A 12,291-nucleotide genomic window follows, 5' to 3' on the forward strand; every position below is an offset into this window, starting at 1 on the left:
AAACAGTTAGAAATGAAGGAAGAGTTTACTTTAACACATTATTGCTCGGTTGATAATTAGAAATTAACGAAATTTATGCTCAATTAACAATTTGGGTTATGAAGAACTTATTCATGGATAATGAACATTTACGTATGCTTCAGTAAACGGCCATACACTTCCAAGAAAAATGAATGCGTCATGTTGTCCAAATACTGACACACCTGCGGCACGTAGCAACAATACGCCTTTTGCACTTGCAAACTGAATCAGGATGACCCAGTAAGTGCTAAAAGTGCATCGCTATTTGGACAAATTTCACTTATTTCTCTGAGTGCAGCGTCTATGGAAGTAGGTACAACTCTAGGGTCTGTTCCCACAACATTTTTCAACACACACAAAAAAAAAAGAAAATTTCGCCAGATCGCAACCTTAGAACTAACGCAAACAATGAATAAATGTGACATAAGCGGCCAAACAGTACAGATGAAAGTGTAATAAGCATACATAATGTCTCCTACATGCATACAGAATATATTCTTAGAACAAACGGGAAGAACGCGGTAAAAATTTTGAACCAGTTAAAAAACTGCCACTCAGTTGGAATATAAACTATACATAAAAATTATCTTATAATAAAAACATGTCATGCAATGAACTTGTAGAAGCACTGAGCTGTCGAAACGTGAACAATCTTCATAAAAAAAATGCGTCAATTAAAACTTAAGTTAGAAAGAAAAAGAAATTTCCGATAGTGAAGCTGCAAAATTTTTCTATTAACTACTTTTAGATTTCCCTTGAAGCAGTTAGACGTTAGTTTTAAAAGTTTCAAAAATTTATATTCCTCTTTTTTAGAGCGTCAGAGGAGAAAATTTTCGACCTTATCCAAATTTTAAAATATTATATCATAATTTATGATGGTTTGTTGAAGTGAAAAAATATTATACGTTCAATAACACGTTGAACGTTTTTTTAGGAATATTACACAAAACATAGTCGAATATTACCTTGAAATAAAGAACCCACATAGAACGTTCATCAAAAAAAGATTCGCTACTGTGAATGAAGCAAACTTAAAAATCCGTAAATTCGGGAGTCAAAGAAATTGGATTTCTATATAAATTTGAGCGTGTAAAGTATAATAAAACTTTTGCTTGAAAGTTAGTTATATCAGGCACCGATTTGTTAAAGAAAATATGAATTCAAGGCTTTAGAAATCTAAATTTAAACAATGAAAATAGTTACTGCACTCAAGCTCGTCTTATGGCTATCAATAAATTGTAAGGCACTTTTTCTTAAGCGTTTTTGGTAGGTTCTTGCACGCAATGAATTATTCATATGGTCTTGGCAAGTTATTTCAACGACTTGAACGAATGACTAGACGAGACTAACATCACCTTCAGGTCGTCAACGTACTACGTTATCTAAACAATAGCGGTCATATCGAGTAAGTGCCGAAGTTTATTTGACTTTTTTTCGGCTCTCTATGAGTAAGATTCTTCAGATTTTCTCCACAGTTTTAACAGTCGACTGAAAATTTTTGATTTCCAAACATACAGAAACCACGGTCAATTCAAGTCGGAAATAACACATTAAGACCAGGGTATATGGAACGCGGCCATATTCAATCTATTTAAAGTGGTGGGCAGTGAAAGAAATTGCGCGTTGTGGAAGAAACTATAAAAAATATAACTCAGTACTCACTGCAGCGAGTGACAGAGAGCGCATTTTCTCGTCGACGAAAACTTGAGGTCACGGACAGACGGACGGACGGACAGACAAACAGACAGACGGACATGACGAGCACAATAGTGTATTTTTTTCATATATTAGAAAATGCGCTAAAAACTGGCGAAAAATAACAGGTCAAATTGTAGACATAGCAACACACTTCCTGCATGTAGCCCTGAGGCGTCCTTTTGCCAGGCCAAAACGGGTCAGGAAAAACCATACACCAACTAAAGTGTATCACTCTTCGGACAACAGCCCCTTCATTTCTCCGAGTGCCCGTATTAACCAGCATGAAAATAATTATCCATGGGTAATTTACAGATGCACATATCATTTGCATCTAAAAATCTGATACTAGATTTACTTCTTATATCAAGCAGATATTTTGGAACTGATTATGTTAAGAGATTGTATCAATCTTGAATAAATGAACCACCATTTAAACAATTCCTTTTCCTTAATTCCTGAAAGAATCTTGTTGAGCAGTACAAGAAATGTCGGAAGGAACGTAGCAGTTTGCTACAAGTTCACGGGCTGCCCACGCACGTTTCGGCTCCGGAACTTCCAGATTTCCTGAAATAAAAAAAAATTAGACATTACCGCGGAATACTTCAATAGATAATTATAGTAAAGATAATATGAAAAAAATGTCAGAGAGTCATAGAACTGAGGGGATTTTGATCAGAGTTCTTCAAAGGCGAATGTATGAAGAATGAATGACAAATGATTGAATAAAGTTCAATAAGAAGTTAGAAGCGTGTAAAATGATATGAAATAATTTATATTGTTTTTTAATGTTTGAAGGTTTAATTTCAGTTAGTGTGGAGACAATCAAGTCTCAATCTGAAGTCAAGGCCCTCATCAAGTCTCACAAGGCCCTCATCAAGTCCCACCTTGAAGTCAAGGCCCTCATCAAGTCTCACAAGGCCCTCATCAAGTCCCACCTTGAAGTCAAGGCCCTCATCAAGTCTCACAAGGCCCTCATCAAGTCTCACAAGGCCCTCATCAAGTCCCACCTTGAAGTCAAGNAATTCCAGGGAATTAGTTCAAATTTCAGGGAATTAGTTCAAATTTCAGGGAATTAGTTCAAATTTCAGGGAATTAGTTCAAATTTCAGGGAATTAGTTCAAATTTCAGGGAATTAGTTCAAATTCACAGGCAGGATCTCATTCTTTATAATATTATGAATGTGCTCCGAAATTCCAGGGAATTAGTTCAACTTCAGATGTGTGATCTCATTCTCTAAAATACTACGAATGTGATGCAAAATGCCAGAGAATTGGTTCAAGTTCAGTAGCATTACACAATATACTAAATGTGATGCAAAATGCCACAGAATTAGTTCACGTTCAGTAGTACTAGCAGGGATCTAATTCTTTACAATATTATGAATAAGATGCAAAATGCCAGAGAATTGGTTCAAGTTCAGTAGCATTACACACTATACTGAATGTGATGCAAAAATGCCAGAGAATTAGTTCACGTTCAGTAGTAGCAGGGATCTCATTCTTTACAATATTATGAATGTGATGCAAAATTCCAGAGAATTGGTTCAAGTTCAGTAGCATTACACAATATACTGAATGTGATGCAAAATGCCATAAAATTAGTTCACATTCAGTAGTACTAGCAGGGATCTAATTCTGTATAATATTATGAATCTGGTTCAAAATGCCAGAGAATTAGTTCAAGTTCGGTAGCAAAGATCTCGTACTCGAAACGGTTACGGAAATATGGTAAAATTTTATCATAGAATTATTTCAACTTCACATGCGTGATCTTATTCTTGATAATATTACGAATGTAACGCAAAATGCCATAGAATTGGTTCAAGTTCAATAGTAGCAAGGATCTCATTCTCATGAGTGTAACGAAGGCGCTATTAGCGGTTCTGAATTTAACAATTAAATTGCATATTTTATTAACTAGTATTATTAGCCTACACCACAGTTACATCAGCCCCAAGTATACCTGTGTGGTGTTGGAGCCTGAACCATGGAGCAGAATGGGGTGGAAGAACACAGTATCACCCTTCTCCATGGGGAGGAAGGTGCGAGGGTGATCATCATAACCTCTCACGCCGTGATACATTTTGTTCACACCGTCCTGTGCGGGTAATTACATTCACAATAATTAATTACAATTATAAAATATGTAGCGTGAGGAGTAACAAAAAATATATTTAATTGTTTACAAGCCAGGTACTAATCTACCATTACACAACACTCTGGACAAGCCAGGTACTAATCTACCATTACACAACACCTGTACAAGCCAGGTACTCATCTACCATTACACAACACCTGAGCCCTCATCAAGTCTCACAAGGCCTTCATCAAATCTCACAAGGCCCTCATCAAGTCTCACAAGGCCCTCATCAAGTCTCACAAACCCCTCATCAAGTCCCACCTTGAAGTCGAGGCCCTCATCACGTCTCACAAAGCCCTCATCAAGTCTCCCAAGACCGTCATCAAGTCCCACCTTGAAGTCAAGACCCTCATCAAGTCCCACCTTGAAGTAATCTACCATTACACAACACCTGTACAAGCCAGGTTCTCATCTACCATTACACAACACCTGTACAAGCCAGGTACTCATCTACCATTACACAACACTCTGTACAAGCCAGGTGCTCGATCATTCATCAACGAGATTTTGGATGAATGGCTGAGTTAAACATTCCGAAATAACTCATCCTGAGTGAACAGGAACGCATTTTCTTTTACATATTCATGTCGTGATCTATACGATAGCGTTTTAGAAAAAGTATATTAATATTTTAATATAATTCCGTGTGCGAGTTTGCGAGTAGTGATTTTCATCACAGAAATAGACATGGGCGAATGTAACTAGAGGTCTCATCACCACAGATGTCTCAGGCAGAATATGAAGTATTATTTGATATCAGACTGCACGTCATGGACATGTCAAGATGTATGCCAATGCGAATAAACAATATGCAGCTTCGCGCTTTCGTTTTAAACTTTATTATCATTACAGTTAATAGGCCATGTGTGAGGCAAAAATAAGAAGGAACGTAAAGTTATTTCCTATCACGAAACCAGGAATATCGTTCGGCCAGTTTAGCGTACAAATCACCCCACTCCCCTAATGCCACTCTGCCACCACTTCACACCTGCAAGTCTGCCACCAACACCCCCCAGCTCCAGCCAGTCTGCCACCGTTCCACCTGCCACTACACCTGCCATCAAGTCAAGCAACACTTGCCACACTTGCCACACCTGCCGCAACACTCGCCACACCTGCCACAACACTTACCACACCTGCCATCAAGTCAAGCAACACTCGCCACACCTGCCGCAACACTTACCACACCTGCCATCAAGTCAAGCAACACTCGCCACACCTGCCGCAACACTTGCCACACCTGCCACACCACTTGCCACACCTGCCATCAAGTCAAGCAACACTTGCCACACCTGCCACAACACTTGCCACACCTGCCACTCAGGGTAGTCGTGCTGCAGCAGGCTCAGCGTATGAGTGCCGGGCACCACGAAGAGGCATCCGTTGCTCTCGTCCACGCGCTCCATCGCCGTCCACGCGCACACGATCCGCTCAGCTGGCCTGTACACGTGGTAACTATTGGTAATCGTGGTGGTAACGATCAAGTAATAGTGTGTCAAATGGTAACGACCGGCTTGGCCTGCGCGAGCGGTAACGATAGGTGGTCGTGGTAGTAATGCGCGGTAACGATTTGTAATCGTGGTAGTAACGCGTGGTAACGATTGGTAATCGTGGTAGTAACGCGCGGCAACCATTGGTAATCCTGGTGGTAACGCGTGGTAACGATTGATGGTCGTGGTAGTAACGCGTGGTAACGATTGGTAATCGTGGTAGTAACGCGTGGTAACGATTGGTAATCGTGGTAGTAACGCGTGGTAACGATTGGTAATCGTGGTAGTAACGCGTGGTAACGATTGGTAATCGTGGTAGTAACGCGTGGTAACGATTGGTAATCGTGGTAGTAACGCGTGGTAACGATTGGTAATCGTGGTAGTAACGCGTGGTAACGATTGGTAATCGTGGTAGTAACGCGTGGTAACGATTGGTAATCGTGGTAGTAACGCGTGGTAACGATTGGTAATCGTGGTAGTAACGCGTGGTAACGATTGGTAATCGTGGTAGTAACGCGTGGTAACGATTGGTAATCGTGGTAGTAACGCGTGGTAACGATTGGTAATCGTGGTAGTAACGCGTGGTAACGATTGGTAATCGTGGTAGTAACGCGTGGTAACGATTGGTAATCGTGGTAGTAACGCGTGGTAACGATTGGTAATCGTGGTAGTAACGCGTGGTAACGATTGGTAATCGTGGTAGTAACGCGTGGTAACGATTGGTAATCGTGGTAGTAACGCGTGGTAACGATTGGTAATCGTGGTAGTAACGCGTGGTAACGATTGGTAATCGTGGTAGTAACGCGTGGTAACGATTGGTAATCGTGGTAGTAACGCGTGGTAACGATTGGTAATCGTGGTAGTAACGCGTGGTAACGATTGGTAATCGTGGTAGTAACGCGTGGTAACGATTGGTAATCGTGGTAGTAACGCGTGGTAACGATTGGTAATCGTGGTAGTAACGCGTGGTAACGATTGGTAATCGTGGTAGTAACGCGTGGTAACGATTGGTAATCGTGGTAGTAACGCGTGGTAACGATTGGTAATCGTGGTAGTAACGCGTGGTAACGATTGGTAATCGTGGTAGTAACGCGTGGTAACGATTGGTAATCGTGGTAGTAACGCGTGGTAACGATTGGTAATCGTGGTAGTAACGCGTGGTAACGATTGGTAATCGTGGTAGTAACGCGTGGTAACGATTGGTAATCGTGGTAGTAACGCGTGGTAACGATTGGTAATCGTGGTAGTAACGCGTGGTAACGATTGGTAATCGTGGTAGTAACGNCCCACCTGAAGGGGAAGTAATGCCCACCTGAAGGGGAAGTAATGCCCACCTGAAGGGGAAGTAATGTAGGTCCTGGTGCATGGGGTGTCGGGATGTCAGAGTCCCCGCGTCGGGGGGCTTGTTGATGAGCATGGTATGCATAGCCATGATGTTACCCCCGGTGAAACATTCCACGTAATCCAAGATCTGTTACCGATTAATTACCATTAGCCATGTATAAATTAATCTAGATAAATTATAAATTAATCTGTAAAGCAATTTATAAATTAATCTATATAAATTATAAATTAATCTATAAAGCAATTTATAAATTAATCTATATAAATGATAAATTAATCTGTAAATCAATTTATAAATTAATCTATATAAATTATAAAGTAATCTATAAAGCAATTTATAAGTTAGTACCTCATGCCAAGTTAACGCGCCATATTAAATCTAATAATTAATCAACAAATATTTTCAAATTATTCAGTTATGTAGGCACACATTTATTGGAAATTTACCACGCATCAATGCCTATACTGTTAGGAATATATTATTTTTTCCAGTATTTTATCCATTCTTTTTAGCGCATTTTCTCTTTTATGGAAAAAATGCACTATTGTGCTCGCCATATCCGTCTGTCCGTCCGTCCGTCCGTACGTGACCTCAAGTTTTCGTCGACGAGAAAATGCGCTTTCTGTCACTCACTCCAGTGACTACTGAGTTATATTTTTTAATGTTTAGATGATCCTGAAAAGTTTAATTGTAAAGACAGCACCCACCTGAGGCAGGGTGCAGTAGAGGCAGCACCCACCTGAGGCAGGGTGCAGTAGAGGCAGCACCCACCTGAGGCAGGGTGCAGTAGAGACAGTACCCACCTGAGGCAGGGTGCAGTAGAGGCAGTACCCACCTGAGGCAGGGTGCAGTAGAGGCAGCACCCACCTGAGGCAGGGTGCAGTGGGTGCACAGTTTCGGGTCCCACACGAAGTCCTGAATTTTATTAACACTTCTCTCGCCTGACACGCCAGCGACGCCACGCATCGAAATGTCCTTCATCTTCGTGATCATCCCCGACGAACCGGTGTCGCCCTCCACGATCTCCAGGAACCGGTCCCTGAACCGGTACGATACCAGTGATACGTTCAACTATCTACAAGAACCGGTCCCTGAACCAGTACGATACCAGTGACACGTTCCACTATCTCCAGGAACCGGTCCCTGAACCATTACAATACCAGTGATACGTTCAACTATCTACAAGAACCGGTCCCTGAACCGGTACGATACCAATGATATCGGTACGTTCAACTATCAACATTGCCACGTGTACTTAGGCCACTACGCGTACTTAGGCCACTACGTGTACTTAGGCCACGTGTACTTAGGCCACGTGTACTTAGGCCACTACACGTGCGATTGATGACCAGAGAATTAGTTGATTTATATTATCAGGGAATGGAACTTTTCTTCAGATGACGGTAGATCAAAAGGCAAATTTCAGGAAGTAGTCTTTCTTTATTAACGACGTTTCGAATGCAACTAACATTCATTTTAAAGTTAGAAGAGGCATTAAATATTGACATTTTGGTGGAAATAAGTACATAATATAAGTAAATAGGATACACAGTAAAATTTTGGACCAAAAATTATTCGGAAAAATCAGAGTCAGACAAATCTGGTAGTCATAAAATAGATAGCTGGAGTCCAATCCGTTGAGATGACGGGTTCAGCTATCGTCGGTCGGTTGTTGTCGGGCCACTGCTTTATCACGATGCTGGTGAGTGCCTTCAGCACAAAGCGAGTGACGGTCTGGTTGTGAGCTTGTCTCGCGTGCTTCACCTGCCCTCCAGTTTGAAGGTAGCTAATGAAACAGCGGCTCGGTGTCTTGATTGTTTGTCCAATTTGTCCGATGTTGTTCAAAACATGAAGAAGTCTACAACCTTCTTTGAAGCAAAATTTATAGACTACACCGGCCTCTCGGATAACTCCCGCATTTTTGCAGGGGCCTTTGTCGTTCTTGGTTTGGAATTTGACGTTGTTGTCAAGAGTGTCACGAAGCCTGTTAAATTCATCGACGATTTTGAGATGAACTTGCTTGTTGATAATGCTCTGAGACCTGCTATGGTTGTGCGCTTGTCTCTGGTGCTAGGAGAAGCGGCAGTTCCATGTCGCAGTTGTTACTCCAATAAACCTAATGTAATCCATAACGTGAAGAAGTCTACAACCTTCTTTGAAGTAAATTTTATAGAATACACCGGCCTCTTGGAGAACTCTCGCTTTTTTGCAGGAGCCGTAGTTCGGTATAGTCCGGGGTTTGATTTTGTTGCCAAGGGTGTCACGGAACCGGTCGAATGCAGTAACAATGTCGTAGTTGCAGTAACAACTACGACATTGGACAGCCGCTTCTCCTACCACCAGAGACAAGCTCACAAGCAGACCAGGTCTCAAAGTATTCCAATCGAGCAGCATCATCTCAAGATCGTCGATGAATTTAACAGGCTTCGTGACACCCTTGACAACAACGTCAAATTCCAAACCAAGAACGACAAAGGCCCCTGCAAAAATGCGGGAGTTATCCGAGAGGCCGGTGTAGTCTATAAATTTTGCTTCAAAGAAGGTTGTAGACTTCTCCATGTTTTGAACAACATCGGACAAATTGGACAAACAATCAAGACACCGAGCCGCTGTTTCATTAGCTACCTTCAAACTGGAGGGCAGGTGAAGCACGCGAGACAAGCTCACAACCAGACCGTCACTCGCTTTGTGCTGAAGGCACTCACCAGCATCGTGATAAAGCAGTGGCCCGACAACAACCGACCGACGATAGCTGAACCCGTCATCTCAACGGATTGGACTCCAGCTATCTATTTTATGACTACCAGATTTGTCTGACTCTGATTTTTCCGAATAATTTTTGGTCCAAAATTTTACTGTGTATCCTATTTACTTATATTATGTACTTATTTCCACCAAAATGTCAATATTTAATGCCTCTTCTAACTTTAAAATGAATGTTAGTTGCATTCGAAACGTCGTTAATAAAGAAAGACTACTTCCTGAAATTTGCCTTTTGATCTACCGTCATCTGAAGAAAAGTTCCATTCCCTGATAATATAAATCAACTAATTCTCTGGTCATCAATCGCACGTGTATTAACAACTAAATTCTGCCATCTAATACTAATTTAGGCCACTACGTGTACTTAGGCCACTACGTGTACTTAGGCCACTACGTGTACTTAGGCCACTACGTGTACTTAGGCCACGTGTACTTAGGCCACTACGTGTACTTAGGCCACGTGTACTTAGGCCACTACGTGTACCTAGGCTACATGTACTTATGCCGCCATGTGTACTCAGGCCGCTACATGCATGTACCTAATTGGGCCGCCACATGTGCTTAGGCCGCCACATGTGCTTAGGCCGCTACATGTGCTTAGGCCGCTACATGTACTTAGGTCCCTACTTATGCCTATTAATTGCCTACTCACCGCCACCCGTCGATGAGGTCATGGGGTACGAGGTCCTTGACGAGCAAGAAGCCGTTGTGCTCGTAGAACGAGCGCTGCTCGTCGCTCAGTCGAGGGTTGTCGAGCGTGTAGAAGTACTGCGCATGTGTACAATTGTACTAATAACTACAGTATTTCATAATATAAAATTATATTATGTTATTTATTTTCAAATAATAAAATAGCCGGTTTTGTGCGGTGTACATGCTCGATATTGACATATAAATTATATTAATATTATTGATGCGAAATGAGCAGCGACTCAAACTGTTGAAAAATAATAATTCATATAATAATACAATATAAAAATATTGACTCTTTATTATTATACATTTATGCAGTGAAAGTGTCGGCACTTCCTATGCATTGCTTTGAATGCTACACAATAAACGGAAACTCAAAAATATTAGTCAGGAAAATGTAAAATGCATTTGCAAAAAATGACGAAAAACAGTCATTGGTAAGCAAGAATAGTAACAACATTCACTAACTTAAATGATAATTCAATCATATTTGTGACTTGACACCCTTGATAATAAAATAATTTAATAAATAAAAATAAAATAAAAATAATAAAATCTCCTTGATAATACAAATAATAACCTTAGTTTTGGTGGTGTTTAGCTTAATTAATAATTTAATCCTATTTATGACTTAACACCTACCCTTAATAGTAAAATAATTTATTAAATATAAATAAAGTAAAAATAATAACCTTAGTTTTGGTGGTGTTGGCACCATCACGCAGTTCAGGTCTGGCCGTGAGGTGACTGAATATGACGCGTATACGATCAGCCATGATGCATACGACCAGCTAGGCGTTATATCTCTAGTTGCACTAACATGAAATAATATGGCTAGTCTTTACAACACTAGCGACTTCAATTAGCAAGTTAATACTTATGAACGCGATTGCCCTGTGAAAAGACAATATCTTAAGATAATCAGCCTATTTTTCCGTCACAACACATCAAAGCATATTTCGTATCCTTTAGATACTATCAATGATTAAATACAGAGATAAGGATTAACAACAACGCTAACTATGAACTTAATTAACCTACCTGAGCTCCTGGCACGCACAACCTACCTATATAGGTACCTTAAATAACTATAGCAGCACGACTAATCCTAATACATGTCGTGCCGAAATCACGGAATTGCCGATTCTATGGTATCGGCAGCCAGTTTGCCGAATCTGTAGAATTAGCATTTCTATACCATAGGAATGTGGCCTTAGGTCAGTCAGCCAACTTTTTTTTTAATATATAATATAAAGGAACTTGACCAAACTTGACCTAACTTTTTCTAACTCTAACTGTCTATTTATATTCTAACTTTAACTCTAACGTCCAATTTTCTGAATCAGCAACGAAATGTCGATTCTAAATGATTCGACAAATTGGCTGCTGATTCCATAGAATCAGCAATTTCGCGACTTCGACACGACATATATACCGTTCACCCTCATTGCATAACACGCTGCTTCTAATGAACGTTTGTGATTTTACACATGGGTTCTTTTTATATATAGATATTTGAAAAATATAGCTTTAGATCTCTTGATTATACCTTACAAATTCCTTATGCATCACAACAGCAGTGCAGTCCCATGCAGTGCGCCGTAACCACAGCCTGCACAGCACAACAGCTGTAATACACTCCTAGTGCGCCGTAACCACAGCCTGCACAGCACAGCAGCTGTAATACACTCCTAGTGCGCCGTAACCACAGCCTGCACAGCACAGCAGCTGTAATACACTCCTAGTGCGCCGTAACCACAGCCTGCACAGCACAACAGCTTGACAATCACCAACTGAGCTGCAGTTGACGCAGCAATGATGAAGCTGATAAGACTGATTAAGATATATCACGCCACTGATCAAGATTTTAACGAACGTGACTGAAGAAGGACACATTTTATCACTTTATTTTATCCGAGTGTTGTGAATATTTCCATCAAGAAATAATTATGGTATTGGCCTTTGGTTAAGAAGAAGTTGAAACTACCGTTAAGTGTCCATGAGGTTGTCGACGAGTCACACAGGCATATCAGAAGAAAAGATTGTGTCAATATTACACTAAAAATACCAAGGTTGATGAGATATCTAAAACTATCAATAGTTAGGAGAGATTTCGGAGCTGCATTATATCACACTATCTTT

At 40.7% G+C, this 12,291-nt stretch overlaps 1 protein-coding gene across 1 annotated transcript; it reads right to left on the minus strand.

The window, feature by feature from the left end:
- Nucleotides 1–2,229: 2,229 nt before the first annotated feature.
- LOC108673006 (phytanoyl-CoA dioxygenase, peroxisomal) lies at nucleotides 2,230–11,046 on the minus strand. Its single transcript, XM_018160775.1, has 8 exons — nucleotides 10,842–11,046; nucleotides 10,109–10,224; nucleotides 7,561–7,732; nucleotides 6,683–6,819; nucleotides 5,172–5,298; nucleotides 3,682–3,816; nucleotides 2,583–2,726; nucleotides 2,230–2,283 (listed from the first exon to the last, which is right to left on the minus strand). The coding sequence occupies exons 1-8, from the start codon at nucleotides 10,923–10,925 to the stop codon at nucleotides 2,230–2,232; spliced, it is 969 nt and encodes a 322-aa protein (XP_018016264.1). The 5' UTR covers nucleotides 10,926–11,046.
- Nucleotides 11,047–12,291: the final 1,245 nt, after the last annotated feature.

Source organism: Hyalella azteca, unplaced genomic scaffold (genome assembly GCF_000764305.2).
Source record: "Hyalella azteca isolate HAZT.00-mixed unplaced genomic scaffold, Hazt_2.0.2 contig9115, whole genome shotgun sequence".
Taxonomy (NCBI): domain Eukaryota; kingdom Metazoa; phylum Arthropoda; class Malacostraca; order Amphipoda; family Hyalellidae; genus Hyalella; species Hyalella azteca.

What these genes read in the sequence shown, in the direction of transcription:
- LOC108673006 (XM_018160775.1), bottom strand. Translation starts at nt 10,925, where the DNA reads ATGGCTGATCGTATACGCGTCATATTCAGTCACCTCACGGCCAGACCT. An exon ending in CAGGCTCCAACACCACACAG is followed by an intron (nt 2,727 to 3,681) that starts GTATACTTGGGG and finishes CTTGACTTCAAG; the next exon opens with GTGGGACTTGATGAGGGCCT. An exon ending in TGGGACTTGATGAGGGCCTT is followed by an intron (nt 2,284 to 2,582) that starts GTGAGACTTGAT and finishes TTTTTATTTCAG; the next exon opens with GAAATCTGGAAGTTCCGGAG.